General features: G+C 34.7%; 1 protein-coding gene across 11 annotated transcripts in view; it reads left to right on the forward strand.

Annotated features, from left to right (window-relative positions):
• LOC139822465 (uncharacterized) overlaps positions 1–17,535 on the forward strand; it is a 62,681-nt gene extending 45,146 nt beyond the window's left edge. For 8 of the 11 annotated variants that reach the window (XM_071794188.1, XM_071794187.1, XM_071794194.1 and 5 more), the window contains 9 exons: positions 6,297–6,494; positions 6,620–6,767; positions 6,993–7,588; positions 8,441–9,061; positions 9,900–12,748; positions 16,463–16,667; positions 16,729–16,916; positions 17,257–17,344; positions 17,467–17,535. In XM_071794188.1, coding sequence (XP_071650289.1) covers positions 6,297–6,494; positions 6,620–6,767; positions 6,993–7,588; positions 8,441–9,061; positions 9,900–9,987 — 1,651 coding nt within the window. In that variant the 3' untranslated portion in view covers positions 9,988–12,748; positions 16,463–16,667; positions 16,729–16,916; positions 17,257–17,344; positions 17,467–17,535. Of the gene's footprint in view, positions 1–6,296; positions 6,495–6,619; positions 6,768–6,992; positions 7,589–8,440; positions 9,062–9,899; positions 12,940–16,462; positions 16,668–16,728; positions 16,917–17,256; positions 17,345–17,466 lie in introns of those variants that run through there. The other 3 variants (XM_071794190.1, XM_071794191.1, XM_071794193.1) reach the window with 3 other exon arrangements.
• Positions 17,536–17,668: the final 133 nt, after the last annotated feature.

The raw sequence follows: 17,668 nt of genomic DNA on the forward strand, positions 1-17,668 counted from the left end.
ACCAAATCTATATGAATGTGCTCGAATCGGCCAGAAGGACTACAAAAATTTCCGATAGATGATCGATTATGCCCTTGAATCTTTGATTTTTGGCAAACTAAGCAAGCTTTTGTCCATTCATGACAGTCCGCCTTAATTCTAGGCCAGACATACCGCTGTGCGACAAGTTTTGCCGTTGCTCTTGTTCCTGGATGTGACAGACTATGTAAGGATTGGAAAACTCGTTTCCTGAAATCCTCCGTCACAAAAGGTCGAGCAAAAGGCGTTGTAGTGTCGCAATAGAGTGTGAAGCTGGTTCCAGGGATTGGAACTTTTTTCAGTTTGAGCGAAGAATTCCCTTTTAGTATTTCTTGTACTTCAGTATCCTTTTCTTGAGCTCTAGCCAAATCTTCTAAATTGATTGCGGTTTAAATTTCTTCAACTCTTGACAGGGCATCAGCGACAACATTCTCTTTCACTGAAATATGTTGGATATTGGTAGTGAATTGCCCAATGTACTGCAGATGTCGTGCCTGTCTGGGAGAGCTATGCTCCGCAACTTGCTGGAAAGCAAAGATAATCGGCTTGTGATCGGTGTATACAGTAAATATTGTTCCTTCGAGGAGATGTCGATAGTGTTTGATTGCCAAATAAATGGCCAAAAGCTCTCTGTCGGACTGTAAGGACTGTATTTCTGTTGAGCAGGATTCAATTTTTTGCTGAAGAAAGCCAACGGTTGCCAGTCATCTCCATCTCGCTGCTGGATTACGGCACCGACAGCTGTATCAGATGCATCTGTTGTTAGAGCAATTTCTGCTTCCGGCTTAGGATGCGCAAGAAGAGTTGCTCTTGAAAGACTTTCTTTGCATCTGGTAAAGGCTTCTTCAATTTCTGCATTCCAAGTGATTGGAGCTTTCTTTTTCGTCTTCGGGCCACCAAGCAGACCATTTAACAAAGCCTGATCCTTGGCAGCTTCTGGAATAAATCTTCTATAGAAATTTAAGGTTCCTAAGAACCGTCGGAGCTGTTGGACATTTTCTGGTCTTGAAAAATTTCTGATTGCCTCAATTCTTTCCTGAGGGGGTTGAGTGCCTTTTTCTGATACCTTGTATCCAAGAAAAAGCACTTTCTCTTTTCCGAAGATGCATTTGGCTGGACTCAAAAGAATGCCATACTCTTCTAGTTTTTTGAAAACTTTGCGCAAATTAATGTTCTTCATGCTCTTTTTCGTTGCAAGATGCGACCAGAATGTCGTCAATGTAGACGTAGCAGAAATCAAAGTCTCTCAAAACTTTGTTCATGAAGCGTTGGAAAGTTTGTGCTGCGTTTCTAAGTCCAAAAGGCATGAACTTATATTCAAAAAGTCTAAAAGGAGTTGTTATGGCAGTTTTTTGAATATCATCAGGATGAACAGGAATCTGGTTATATGCCTGTACCAAGTCTAGTGTCGAGAAAATTTTCTTTCCGTGTAGATTTTGCGAGAAATCTTCGATGTGAGGAACCGGGTAACTATCTGGTATTGTTCTCTTATTGAGCCCTCTATAGTCTCCGCAGGGCCTCCATGCGCCTTTCTTTTTGGGAACCATGTGCAGAGGCGAAGACCAAGGACTTTTTGAGACTTATATAATTCCTTCCTGAAGTAGGAGATTAAACTCGGCTTTTGCTGCCTTAAGTTTTTCAGGGACCAATCTCCGTGGACGACATGCTTCTGGCGGTCCTGGCGTTGTTTTGATAAAATGCTCTGTTGAATGTTTTGCTTTTCGTGCTCCAGGAGTTGCCCTGGTTATTCTCGGAAATTCAGCCAGAATTTGATGATATTTATTTTCTACTGAAAGGACTTTTACTGCCTCTATTGCCTCGGATCTTGCTGATCCCTTGGCATGGATTCGAGTCATTCCATCAAGTAGTACTCCATTTTGCAAATCAGGTAGTAGATTGTAATGAGTCAAAAAGTCTGCTCCTATAATTGGCTGTGAGACGTTGGCAACTACGAAACGCCAAGGAAATGCACGACGCAATCCGAATTCTGGCTGAAGTGTGACCCATCCGTATGTCGTAATTGTCGTATCGTTTGCTGCAAATAATTCGTAATTTGTAGGTTTTTTAAACCCTGCTGTCATTGATCTTGGAAAGACACTCACGTGTGATCCAGTATCAATAAGAAATCGTCTCTTAGTTACCTGGCAAGTTACGAAGAGGCGGCGGGGCCTTGGGGCGGGTTCACTGGCCGCCATCAGTGACTGCCCTGCTCTTTTTCCGTTTTAAAAGCGCACGGCTGTGTGCATTTCTTTGCCTTGTCACCGAAACGATTATGATAGAAGCAATTTTTTTCATCGTAATCTTTTCCTTTTGACTGGCTTTTGCTTCGGCTTCGGCTTCGATTTCTCTTTGCATCGAACTTCTTTGTCGATCTCTCTCTGGAGAGTCGTGTTGTGAGTGATTCAACTTGTTTAGTCAAAGTCTGGATCTGCTCTTCGAGCGTTTTTTTCTGACTACCAACGGACGTGGCGGCTATTACAACTTTACTCGACATTTCGTGGATGCGATCTGCTTGCTGCGCCACATCATTTAATGGATCGTCAATTCTGGTTGCTAAAACCATCGGCATCTGTGTTGGAAGTCTCCCAAGCCAAAGTGTTCGTAGGAGAGAATCTGGGACATTGCTCCTGGCCAGAGTGCGCAAATGTCGAAGAAATTGTGACGGCTTTCTGTCTCCAATCTCCTCAAGCTCTAGGAGTTGTCGGGTTCGTTGCTCCTGAGAAACTGTAAGCCTCTGTATGAGCGCTTTTTTAACCGTCTCGTATTTGTCAGCTTCCGGGGGCTGAGTAATTATGTCTTTAATCTCCTTGATCTGTCTGGAATCTAGCTGGGCAATGGCGCAAGAGTATTTTGTCGTATCCGCTGTAATTCCGCTCAGGACGAATTGTCCCTCTAGTTGTGCGTACCACAGCTCGGGTTCATCGCTCCAGAATGGCGGTATTCTGATTGATACTCTACCAACCTGGTTTTCTCCATTTATCTCTGTCTGCGAAGCTTTATCGGCACTCTTTCCACCGGTAGGTCTCTGTGGTGAGGGAGGAAGAGGAGAAAGAAGGCGTGGAACTTGGAATTCCTCTAAGAGCTCTTTCAACTCTGGTTTAGGCGTCGAGGCTGCTGGAAGAAAGGAGATTCGAGACTTAGGAGAGACCAGGAGAGTCGATTTGCTGGCGCCAAGAATTGGCGAATGATTGATAGGGCGTCTAGCGCCCGATAGCGATTTAACGCTTGAAGTTTTATTACCTCTAGGCGACGGTGTCTGGGCACCGGAGGAATGCGGGCTAAGGAGAGATGGAAGGGACCTTGCCTTCGACTTTCTCGAATCGGCTCTCTGGTGGCTAGCACCGGGTGGATCAATCAGGATGATCTTCCTTGGTGTTACTGCCACTTCACGACTGGCGCTGGGTGGAGGATGCTTCCCACTTGACTGGGGAATCTTTTTCGGAGAATTCGGAAAAAGATCCTCCGGATGACCAGCACCGGGAGTTGGGTGTGCGTCGTTCACGTTGCTATCGCAAAAGACCACCTTCCTCTTCTTTGAATAATATTTCAAAGGAAGCGGCTGTGTCCTGCGTCGCTCGGTTGACTTCTTCACCACTTCTTCGGCGAGCCAAGAAGGATGCTGGGTGTTCCCTGAGCGTGGCGTGGTGAGGCTGGCTCGACCGTCTTGGCCGACTGCTCGCAATCCACCGAATTTTCTTTGCGTCGGGCTCTCCTTTTATACCCGAGAAATTTGGCGGCGAGAATCAACAACGAGTGTTGCTAGGCAACTTGCGTTTCGTGAAACTGTCAACCGATGACTTGAATCTCTCCGCGATTGACGACTTGAATCTCTCCGCGTTTGTCGACTTGAATTTTGCCCCGCGTACATCGTAAATGTTAATCTGCTTGCTGTCGCGAAAACCACGTGTCGTCGGAGCGGAGGTTATCCTGAAGGCTTGGTGGCTGACGAAGGTTGCCACATTTTGCTTGCTAATTGTACTCATCTTTTTCAGTTTCCCTGATCAGATTCCAGCAGTAATCAGCCGACTTACTTGTTATTGACTTCCCTATGAAACGTTTCTCTATTTTTTGGACGCCTTGGTGAAAACGTTCACCATGTTTCTCACTCACAGCTCCTAAGTTTTGTGGAAAGAAATTAAGAAGTAAGTGCAAAAAATATACTTCAAGAGACATTGCAACTTTTATAGTATGAAATGCATCTAATATTTTTTTAACCATAATCTCATAATTTGGAGATCGGGAATTCCCAAGGAATTACAACCGTTTAAGACTGTCTATGTTCCTTTTTCTTTGTCGTTGAAAAACGAATCGAACTCAGTGACAATCATAAGTCTTCTTAATTATTTCTAAACCGACAAAAATACCTGTAATTTATAAAAAAAAAGTAAACAAATTAATCATAAAAACCATGGATATTATAAAAGAACCTCGCACTATATGTTCCTTTAACTTTTAACTTTGACTAAAATCAAATTATTTTAACTTTATTGCATGTAAAACTTGGATTAGTAAAAAATTTCGTTAAAGCACTTGACAAAGAGAGTGACGCTTTTAAACATCTAAAACAAATTTTTAAACATTTAATGCTAAGTTAAAGAAGGTACGTGTGATGTGAGGTTTTTTATATCCATAGTTTTTATAATTAATTTGTTTACTTTTTTTATAAAATACAGATATTTTCACTATTTTTGTCGGTCCAGAAATAAAAAAACTTATAATCGACATCGAGTTTGATTCGCATCTCAACGGTGACGAAAAAAGAGCGTGAACCACCTTAAAAATAGTTAAATAAGTTGTCTTTAGGAATTGAAGATCTCCAAATAATGAAATTATGGTTAAAGAAATATTTGATCCATTTCATACTATAAAAGTTATTACGATGTCTCTCAAAGCACATTTTCTGCATTCACATTTTAATTTCTTTCCACAAAACTTGGAAGCTGTGAGTGATGAATGTTTTCACCAAACATTAAAAAAAAATTCAAAGAAAAGTTTAAAGAAGTCAATAACAAGTATGTTAACTAATTACTGCTGGATTCTTAATTATCGCAGAGAAACCGAAGAAAATGTGTATAAAATACACTAGGCAAGCAAAATACACTATAAGCATTAAGTTCCCAGCAAACAAAATACACCGAGTGCGCAATTTGCTATCAAATTGCGCACTCGGTGTATTCTGTGTTTGCTGGGTTCAGAATTTTAAGCCTTTTATTTAATAAAAAAAAAAATGCTTTTCGAAGAAATTGCGTTTACATTTTTTCAAATTTTTTCAAACTTAAATATTTTTCCAACAATATATAAAACATTTTCTTAGTAAAATTTTTTCATTTTTTTCTATTTTATAACCTCATAGAACTCCAAAGCTTCAACCAAGTATAACTAAAAAAAAAAAAGAAAAAAATGACGGTGACCTGAGTAAATCACGTATGTCATATGTTACTCAGAAGACTGAGCTGCATGTATCGCTCCTAATAAAAAACTTGAGAAATAATCAAATTTTTGAAAATTTGTTGTACTGTGTTAATTATTTATATTATATAATCGAAATTGCGATTTTCCAATCGCAATTCCGTCTGAGTATTTGGGTTGTGAATGGTTTTATGAATCTTATTGAAATATGTGCAAAATCGGTTTTTCCCATATTTAGGAAAATATACAAAAATACACATACATATCATACATAAATATAATTTAATAAAAATTCAATCATATAAATATAATTGTAGATAACTTCTACACTGTGGAACATAAAAAAATCATTTTATCAAAATTATGATTTTTGCTACACTTTTTCTCAAAAACTATAATCGTTGAAAGAACAAAAAAAAAATGATTTACATTGTGACATTATTTATAAAAGAGTTTATATTTAAATCTTATGCAATTTTTAACATTTATAATTCTTTTTACAACCTGTTTAACGTACCTACATGTTTCAAAAATTAGAAGCAGATATTTAACATTTACGTGATACAATTCTTATAAGTGTTTCACGTTACATAGTAAATATATGAGAAAAACAAATTTACCATTGTTTCATGTCCAAATAATTAGTCATTAATAATAATATTATATTTGAATAGTTAGATAAAAATTAGATCTGTAATCAGATTAGATGTGTAATATTTGAATCTAGATATTTAATCGTTTAAAAATATCTAAATAATGAGATTTTTAAAACGGTAGCCTGGACTCCCAACGAAAAGTAACGTGTATTATAGGAACTAATTTTTTCATCGTATTTCTTGCTTCTTTAATCACTATAAATGTCAATGTAGGGAAACCTATGAAGTTCTAAATTCAAGCAGTGATATCGATGATCCGAATAGTGATCCGGATGATCCGAACAGTAATACGGATAATACGAACAATGGTACAAACATGGATACGCTTACAAAAGAAGCAGAACATCAAAAAGACACGCATTCTCCGCGACCAAGAACGGATGTAATGGTAGAGCAGGAAGCAGAAGATAAGTAGGTGTTGCAATATTATATTCTCACATTAATGTGTCAAGAATAATTTTACGATTCTTTCTTGAATAATAAAGCTAGTTTTTCATAGCATTTCTTGCTTCTTTAATCACTCTATATCAATGTAGGGAAACTCATGAAGTTCCAAGTTCAAGCAGTGATCCGGATGGTACGAACAGTGATACGGATAATGCGAACAGTGATACGTATGATACGAACAGTGATACGGATGATGCAAACAGTGATACGGATGATACAAATGCACTGCAAATCCAAGTATGTTATTTATACACGTATAAATGTCTAAAAATGATACATTAAACAAAAGCTCTTTTTTAAAGCTTTTAAAAGTGTTTTTTATGTATTAAATTACATCATTTAACACGTTTAATTGTATTAAATTAAAAATTAATACGTTCAATAAACGTGTTAAATGACGTGATTTAAAACGGCAAAAAATGTATAAGAGCTTCGGCTAAAATAACACACTTGGATTTGCAGTGCAGTGATACAGACATGGATACGCTTACAAAAGAAGCGGAACATCGAGAAGGCACGAACTCTCCGCCATTAAGAACGGATATAATGGCAGAGCAGGAAGCAGAAGATGAGGGGCTGCTGAAGTATTATATTCCCACATTAATGTGTCAAGAATGTCACGATCATTTCTTGAATGATAAAGCTAGTACTTTATCGTTTAAAGAAACATTAACAAAATTAGGAGAGCATTTAGTCTGTGAACATAATATAAAACAAGATTCCGTACATAATATAGAATATGACGTAAATAAAGAGAAAATTCCAGTACGTCGCTTCATACAAGAACATTATTCAAAATTAAAAAAAGATGTGGCAGAATGCAATCATTGCTTTGCACTAATTAGTTACAAAAACAGGAATTATAGTATTTTACATGAACACTTAATACGTAAACATGAAGACAAATTAACGGAAATAGAGAAGAATGAAACAAAATTTCTTTGGTTCTGGGATTACTTCACAATAGATGACACATCGCTCGCAAAATGCAACACTTGTAACACGACATTTTATGCATTAACACCTGCATTTTTTACTGATCACGTGAGAACTCATGAGTAAGTATACATAAAATAATTTATTAAAACATTGAAGAATATAAAGTAGATAGTAATGAAATATTGAATAGCTAAAGAAAATAAAACAGACACAAGTTATCAAAGCACATACACTACTGTTTAAAAGTTTGGAAGCACTACTTTTTTAAGAAAAATAATGGTACTAATATTTTTAGAGAAAAATGTTACATTAGAAACTTTACTGTCTGTTTTAACTATTCAATACAGTATTATTTGTTTCTAATAATTTTTCAGGGAAATATTTTATTTAAAGAATTTTATCGAGTGAATATGCTGTGCCATTGTTCCGTTATGAAGAAAGACCAAGTTTTCATGGTTTGAATAAAATATAATAACTTTTAGTTTCATATTTGTTATACTTCACTTAAACCATGAAAACTTGTTCTTTCTTTATAACAGAACAATAGCATGCTCACTCGATAAAATTCTTTAAATAAAGTACTTCCCTGGAAAATGATTAGAAACGAATAATACTGTGTTGAATAGATAAAACAGATAGTAAAGTTTCTCATATGACATTTTTCTTTTGAAGTACGTATTAGCACTACTGTTTTGTTTTTCTTAAAACAGTAGTCCTTCCTAACTATTAAACGATAGTGTATATGTATAACAATTATTCGTATTATGATTGAAATTGTGTTTTTAGTCGCAATTCCGTCAGTGATTCTGTGTAATATATTTAAGTCTAGACATCTAATCGTTTCAAAATAGTCAAATAATGAGATTCTTAAAACGGTATCCTTGTGGTTTCCAGCGGAATAGTGTGCACTTTTGAAACTAATTTTTTTATCGCATTTCTTACTTTTATAATTACTCTAAATATAAATTTAGGAAAACCGTACGAAGTTCAAGCAATGACACGAACAGCAATACAGACATGAATATGCCTACAAAGGAAGCAATATGTCAAGAAGACAAAGAACTGCGACATAGAACGAATATAATGGCAGAGCAGGAAGCAGGAGATGAGTGGATGTTGCAATATTATATTCCCACATTAATGTGTCAAGAATGTCACGATCCTTTCTTGAATAATAAAACTTATTCTTTATCATATAAAGAAACATTAACAAAATTAGGAGAGCATTTAGTCTGTGAACATAATATAAAACAAGATTTCGTACATGATATAGAATATGACGTAAATAAAAAGAAGATTCCAGTACGTCGCTTCATACGAGGGCATTATTCAAAATTAAAAGGAGATGCGGCAAAATGCAATTATTGCTTTATAGTAATTTGTTACAAAAATGCACATAATATTTTACATGAACACTTGAAGTGTAAACATAAAGACAAATTAACAGAAATAGAGAAAAGTGAAACAAACTTTCATTGGTTCTGGGATTACTTCACAATAAATGACAAAGCATATGCAAAATGCCACAAATGTAATATACAGTTTTATGCACTAACACCTGCATTTTTGACCGATCACTTGAAAACTCATGAGTAAGTACACATTAAAGATTTGATTAAAATACTGAAGAACATAAAATTGTTAAAATGTACAATAGGTAATTAAAGAAAATATTATACACACAAATGACAAGCACTCTTATATAATAATTATTTGTACTATGATCAAAATTGTCTTTTTAGTCGCAATTCCGTCTGTAATTCTATGTAATTTAAGTCTAGACATTTAAGGTAGTTCATCCGTGACAATGCTGTCAAAAGTTAATGATAGACATATGACATAAAGTATTTGGCTGGAATCTGCGTTATGCATGTGTATAAGAATCTCATATGTACAGATACATAGATACTAATGTGTGCTATTAGATCTTTATAGATTAGCTGTCATATACGTCCACCGCTATTAGAAATTGTGTACTTTACGTATCAATTACTTCGGAACTAGAGAGTATAGACGGTCGAAGATCTTGTATTTTTGTAAGAATATTTTTGTAAGTCTCTTCTTGTTTTTCATTAAAACCGTAAGAATAGTTTGATCACTACAATTAGAAACGTGTGATATCGGAAGTTGTTTTCGTACCTGCGATACATGTAAAAAGTGCTAACTTTGACTTCCGTTATTGCAACTTCGGTCAATCTTTTTCTATTTGCACATGTGTATAAAATGTGTTTACATTAATATACTGTTTAAATTTTACAAGATTCCTAAGAAAATGAGTTTACGGACGTACTACCTTAATTACTCTAAATAAATGAATAATTTAGATTCTTAAAACGATAGTCTTAACTTCTAACGGCATAGCATATGCATAATGAAAACTAACATCCTTGCATTTCTTACTTTATCTTTACATTCTGCATATAAATGTAGGAAAACTGATCCAAGTTCAAGCAGTGATACGAGTGATACGGACAATGATACAGAGATGGATACGCCTATGAGAGAAGCGAAACATTAAGAGGACTCAGAAGTATCATCTAATATGTATAAAAAGACAGAAGGAACAAAAAAAGAGATAAGTAAAGGAACAAGTTTTTAACAAATAATAACTTGCTCTGCATTTATTACATATATACTACATGTAATTGAATTTTATGAATTAGACATTGTTTGTTCTATGTAAGTGTAATCGATATCGTGTTATATAAAATATTCACATGTATTAAGCGTTTCATTACTTATAGAATAAATTTTACAATAAATTTCATTTTTATGTATAAAGTGACAAGTAAGCTACAGATATAAATATTAAATTTAAACATTGATAGGACTCTTGCTGATCATTTAAATGCATTAAAAATAATATTTTTTTTACTTAATGATTGAAATCAAAAGATGTAAAATGTAGATAAAATCACAAAAAACCAGTACATTGAATTATCGATGCAACTGTGGTTGCATCGATTACTAAATAATTAATATCTAAATTTAATTAAAGTATTGCTTCCTTATAGAGAAAACTTTGTTTTTGTAAACCTCGCATATGGACCTTTAATTGCGTATAAAATTAGGTCTAATTAACCAAATCTTAAACAATTATATGTATATGAAATAAGAGTAGAAAAAATCGAAGAAAAAATTGTTTTTTAGTTTTTGATGCCAATGTGTTCAGAATGTTCTAAAACATCAAAATCGCATTTAAAAAATGTCCGCGCGCGCGCGCGCGCGTGTGTGTGTGTGTGTGTGTGTGTATGTACAAATTTATCTATAGCTCAAGAACTAATCGATCAAATCTTAAAGAATTATATGTGAAATAGGAGTTGAAAAGACTAAAGAATATAATAAAATTAGAAAAATTGTTAATAATAAAAGGATTACCAATTTCTGTCTAAAAAATCTACGTAATTGCTCTAATTTCCGTAAATTTTGAGATATTGAACTGCATTTTTTTTTTATGGAAAGAGTATTATTAAAAGTAGGTTGGTATTGAATTTGGCGAGGATCGGTGAAGGGGTTACCAATTTTTGCCTAAAAAGTGTACAAGTTATACATATAGGCTGCGTTCGGGGAGCGCGCTATCAGCACTATTTGCTTATTCTATCCTTGTTTTACACCTGATGAGCGATAAAGATAGAACGATGCAATAGCGCTAATAGCGCGCTCCCCGAACGCAGCCATAATCTTATGTAGAGTATTATTAAAGAAAGGTTGTTTTAAATTTGGCGAGAATCGGTGAAGGGATCACCGATTTCTGCTTAAAAAATGTATAATTTTTATTTGATGGATAGAGTATCATTAAAGGAAGATTGGTAAAAAAAAATGTGCAAATTAGAAACTTGCACATTGCTTCCTTACACATTACACCTTGCACATTACAAATCGTTATCATTTTTTTAAATTACACCAACATAATTATTCACATAAAATAGTATGGCTTCTTCATAGAGGAAGCTTTATGAGCGAAATAAAATGATGAGAAAGCAATGTGCAAATTTCTAATTTGCATACTTTCAAAAAACATAGAAGGAAATAGATCTAGTAGATCAAAAACTTTATATTATTAACTTATATTTATATCTTGATTATCATATATGTTACACGTAAGCATACAATTCATGCGTTTCTCTACATTCTTTATTGTATTAAGCGGATTTTTTTTATATTCTTTATTATAATGTAAAAGAATTGAATAAAAACAAATGTTGCATAGTATTTTTACACAGAATCATTTCTTATTTCCTGAAAAGAAATTTTAAATAACTTATTTATCGTTTATTACTAACATGAACTAGGAGCATTAAAATATATATGTATATATATATCATTTTCATGTCGACGCGTTAACATACCTAGATGATTAATTAATTATAATAGAAGATTTGGGTAATTATGCACTTTAGGCCCCCCCCCCCCGCCCTCAATGACCTTAACCTTGACATATGTTGTCAATATATCAATGTACTTTGATATATTATATAGGATATATTAGTCAGAGGAGTGAGCTCTCTTCTTCAGTATTACCAACCTTTTTTTGTTTATATCTTTTTAATAAACAATGACCACCAACTTCGGTCAAATATTTAATTAAAATAAAATAAATAAATTTTTCTTGTAAAAAACTTGGCGCTGCTTTTTTACTCCCGTCGCATACTTCCCTAAATTATGTTTATTGCTTTTTTATTTAATCAAAAATTTGGTACTTTATTAAATGCAATCAAAATTTTAGTATTGTATTAAATTTTGAGGTTTAGCAGCGCCAAGTTTTTTTACAAGAAAAATTTATTTATTTTATTTTAATTAAATATTTATATTTTGTACTGTTATCTCTTTAATTCTTTGTGATTAAAATGATTCTTTGTAATATTATAATTTTGTTAAAAAGAATTAGAGCTTGGATTGGAATGGGAAAAAAGACACTTGAATGGGAATACAAAGATACATACTACTTAAGTTTTATTTTTTTTTAAGTAGTTGCACAACAATTATTTTTCAAAGCAATATATATATTCTCTTTGTATCAATCAATCAATCATCTTTATTTCTATCCCCTTCCGAGGTTGGAGAAAGGCGTTTTTTTTTTTCAGTAAAAACGTTCCCAAAAACCTTTACAAGCAAACTTAAGTAAAATCATATACATATTATACATTCAATCACATTAGTCACATAACATTTTATATCTATAATATAATTTCTCTTATAGGGCGACAGTGTGGTCTAGTGGTAGAGCGACAGACTCGTAATCTGCAATGAGGAACCAGGTTCGAGTCCACTAGAGCCATGTAAGCATGGAATGTTTTTCCGATAGCTGCGCCCCTCCGTGCAAGATAGGCTCTTGTGCGGAGAAAACTGGGCTCCATCTTTCGGAAAGAGACGTTAAGCGTTGGTCCAAAGGGTTAAAGTGAGAGGAGAAGGATAGTAGCAGATTGCGAACCCTACGGGGATATGCAATAAATTACGAATTTTATAATTACTCTTATTTCTTATTTCCCCGACCTGGTCATTGAGCGACCTCACATCTCATTTCCCTTCCCTTCGTCTTCCATCCGGCACCCTTCTGGTCATCTCCTTCAGTTTCCTTTAATTCCGCACCCCTCTGACTTCCTCCTTTCTGTCGCTGCTCTTCCCTTTTCTTTCCGGCTCTCTCCCTCCTCATGCTCGACGCCTTCCTTCCTTTCTTATTCTACCGTCACTCTGAAAATAACTGTATTAAGATGATTATTCTTACAGTCTTACATCTTACCTCCTTCTCCTTCTCCCCTTCCTCTCCCTTAACGCTTCTCTCCTTATCTCCCTTCATCTCTCCTTTCCATCCTAAATTCCTCCTATTCTTTTTTCTTCCTATCTGCTTCGTCCTCGTCCGTATCCATAAGGAGATTCTCCTCCATCTTTTTTGCTCTCTCTTCCTCCGCGGTCCTCTTTGGCCTCCCGCTTTCCTCTGCTCTCCTCTCTTTTCTCCTTTCTTTCTCCTCTCTTTCTCTTACCCTCGTTTCCACCGATTTGTCCTCGTCCATTTTCACCCTCAATCTGCTCTCTTCCTTTCTCCTTGCATCCAATACCTTCCACTTGTCCTCCTCAACAAAAATCATCTGTATTATTCTCTAATCTTTCTGACTAACTTACCGCTGTATTCTGCCTTCTTCTTCTCTCCAGCTCTGCCATCCATTTCTCTTCCTCTCCTTTACTATTCAGTATCCTTATGATTTTCTCTCCAATTCCTTCTGGCTTCTCCTCCTTTTCTTCTCTTGTGCACCGCTCTAACACATGCTCCCATGTCTCTGGTTCTGCACTACATATTCTACAGCTTCTTTTCACTATTGGTTCCCAATATCTTCCACCTCTCATCTCATTAATACTGATCATGGACTTCTCTTTCCCTTTTTTCTCTAGGTATTCTGGCCTTCTGATTTCTGCTATCTCGCTGTACCACCTGTTATATCTAGACTCTCTTACCCTTTCATCTCTCTCTTGACTCTGAATGTCTCTTTTTGTTAACTCCTCTATACTGCTCCAGCCATTATATTCTCTTTGTAATTGGCGCAATTTAAAGATTTCATATATTTTTTGAAACAACATATCACTATTAGGTTGAGTTAAGTAACGCAGTTTTGTGATATAATTTTGTTAAGAAAAAATAAAGCTACTCCACTTAGGTTGGATTTTTAGATTTACAAAATACATTGCGTGTACTTGGCGCCTTTTTTTACCTTTTTGGAAAAAGGTAATTTTGTACTGTTATATCTTGACTACAACACTATATATACAGAGTGTTCGATTGATGTATGTCATTAAAGAAATCGCATATTCCACATAAAAAACTGTATTGAAAAGTCCTTTACAGTTTTTTGAATAACTTTAATATTAAGCGAGAGATATTGTAAGTCGAAGTTTGAATAATTTCTTAAATCAAGTAGGGGAGACCGGGGCACCATGAGCCACGAGGTACCATATTAGGTCATTGACTGTTTAGGGTAATCCAGAATGTTTAGGTTGATTCAACTAGTATCATGTGACGCAGTTATTTCGTTGCCCATACTTTGTATCTAGGCAGTCATCAAAGTCCGTAGTCTCAAGACGCACGTGACATAAATGGTCTTTGTGAGATGCGTAAATAACTTTTTAACCATTTAGAAATGTTTTTTATATTGTTTTTGTAGTAAAATATACACGTACTAAAAATTAGATTAATTAACTTTCTAGCAACTTTTGTCATTTTAAGAAATCTTTGAATTGGCTTTACAGAATTGTAAGTTTTTGGTCTAGAATTAAAGTACGCACAAAAATCTACATCGCGACACACGATTTCATATCGGAAACCAAAAAAAATTAAAAATTTTACTATTTTGGGCACGTACAACTGTCATCCGATGACAATAACAAAATTACTGCAGTTTATATATATATAATGACACCCAGTAGGCCTATTCTGTAACTCGTTTCGTTAACCGAAAACTGTCGCTTGGCGCTAGCGACACGTAACGATACAGCTATTCTGAGGCCTATTCTGTAACTCGTTAACGTTGGATAACGACGGTGTCGCTATCGTTAAGGAAGCGTATCGACACTATAACGAAATGTCGGTAATCTATTCTGTATCGATATCCGTCGCTAGCAAAAGTTACAGAATATAGCTTTATCGTTAACGTGTCATAGCGTTTTTCACTGGGCAGAACTGAGTGCGCACTGGAAACTCGTCGAGTTCAGGCGACACTGCCGGAGTGCACCAAAAGTGCAAGTTTTTTGCACTCCCAACTAAACACGTCCATTATTCTCAGTGCTATCTCAGTGCGGTTTTATGGCGCATTGTGCCTCTGTATATTTGTATGATGACTTTGAAAAAAAGAAAGCCGCAAAAGAGCGACATCGGGAAAAGTTAAACTTGATACGTAAGTTCGCCAAACCGAATACAGAGTAATAAAATAATGAAAACTAGCCAAAGAAGAAAAATTCTTTGGAATTTTCCGCGGATTTTCTTTTAATAATAAATCATCTTTATCACTACTGGATGATGACGAAGAAAGCAAATTTAATAGTCCAAATGCTAATCGTGCATCTCGTGAATTTGAAACATTGTCATCATCCCACGCAGCCATGTTGCACTGAACTGACACCGTCTCTCGGAGCTCGTGCCGAATTCTCGCACTATAGTGCAAAAACTCGGCACTAGACTTCCCAGTGAAACAGCGCGCACCATTTTCGCGCGCATCGAAACGCCCAGTGAAACACGTTGCCTGCGGCGAGTGCGCACTTAGTGCGCACTAGTTCTCCCAGTGAAAACGCTTTATAGTGCAAGCGCCGGTAACGTAACCGAACAATAGCGAAACGAGTTATAAGGGTATGTAACCAATCAAATTCTCTTCTCGCTAGTCCTTTTCCATAAGGTAAGAAAGTTGATGGTTGATGTTGATGATTGCTAAACATTGTAAACTTAACGAGAACACAATATGACAGAGTAAGTATTTTCATAAAGAAAACGTACTGTTATTATTTATGCATAACTAAATTATCATGATCAAGGCTGCGTTCCGATATTCACTGCGAGTACTAAAAATCTATAGTTCACGTCACGTGTATTATGCTATAGATTTTCAGTACCCGTAGTGAATATTGGAACGCAGCCCAAATTATGGAAATCTGTCAATGTATGTACATAATTCATATATAAAATTCTTTATTTACAGTTTTAAAACTATGCAAATATTAATCATAAGAAGGTTAGGGGATTGAGATGGTTATATTTTAACATTTTAAAGTAATGTAATAATGGACCACAAATGTAGTTTGTAAACTAATGATAAACAAATATATTTAATATAATCGACTTAACTGACAAGTAATTGGCAATTGAATACAGCCAATTAGGTAGCAGTTTGTAATTAAAATTATTTATATTACATCAACGGGGGGGGGGGGACCAAAATCTTTGGTTGGAAATGTCTTTCTTGACAGTGAAGTCGATTATAATAAATATATTAATGTAATAATGCTTCTTTCAGACAATCAAAAAGGCAAGGGCGTGCCACGCAAAGGCAAATTGAAGCAATGGTAGCATATTTTGAGCGGAATCCACATGTTGCCTCAGGAAAATTTACCACACTACATGGTAATGAAAATTTGAGAGGTAGCTGGGAGGAGTTAGCTCAAGATCTAAATATGTTGTCAAACAAGAGAAAAGGAAAAGATGTAAAGTCCTGGAAGACTGTAAGTATGTGATATATTGATAGCATTTTTATATTTGAATAGTAATAAAGTTTTTTTATAGACATGGAGAGATTTGAAATCAAAGTTTCTGAGAAAATACAAAAACTAAGAAAAGAAAGAAGAATGACAGGAAATAATCCAATAAATATTAAATTATCTGAATTAGATAAACGAGTACTAGGAATTATAGGAAAAGACTATGTCGAAGGATTGTGCAATGTACCTGACAGTTTTCCTGAAGAGTGTACTGTAAGTGAACTAAGATAAAAACATGCACTGCACCGAGGAGATTTTAGATTAGGGAAATGCTAATATTATCTTGTTTTGTTTTTGTCATATGACAAAGGTTTTGAATATGTTAATTTGTCTTTGGATAGAAAAGCTTCGTAGAGAAGTCTATAAAAATAGTCAATTATATCTTTGTCATATGAAAACAGAACGCTACAATTATAATGAATATGGTTGTTCATATTATATAAATATTTATGTTTAGACAAAACATGAATATATATATATATATATATATATATATATATATATACATATGTATGTACACACGCACGTACACAAACATATTTTATGCTTTTAGAATGCTATAGAAGAACTAAGAACTGGAAATGAAAGTGCTTTAAGTGCAACACCAGGCCCAATAATAATAGCAGAACTAAATAATATTGGTATAATATATAATAATATAATCTCTTTCCCTTCTTTATATTAATACATACATAAAAGAATAAGTTGTTATTCATATATTTTTCAAATAATAGAGAAGAAAATTTGACTTATTTTTTTGCAGGTACAAATGATGGTGCAATATTATTAGACGATCCTTATTCAATACAATCAACATCACAGGACGTACTGCGTTAGTATTAATTAATATTGTATACAACATAGTTGTGTGTGTGTAAAATGTTTGTATATAATTATTTACATATACACATCACATATAAAATTATGTTTTTAGAAAATATAGAAGATACAGCAAATATGGAAAA

This window comes from Temnothorax longispinosus, chromosome 11 (assembly GCF_030848805.1).
Source record: "Temnothorax longispinosus isolate EJ_2023e chromosome 11, Tlon_JGU_v1, whole genome shotgun sequence".
Lineage (NCBI taxonomy): Eukaryota > Metazoa > Arthropoda > Insecta > Hymenoptera > Formicidae > Temnothorax > Temnothorax longispinosus.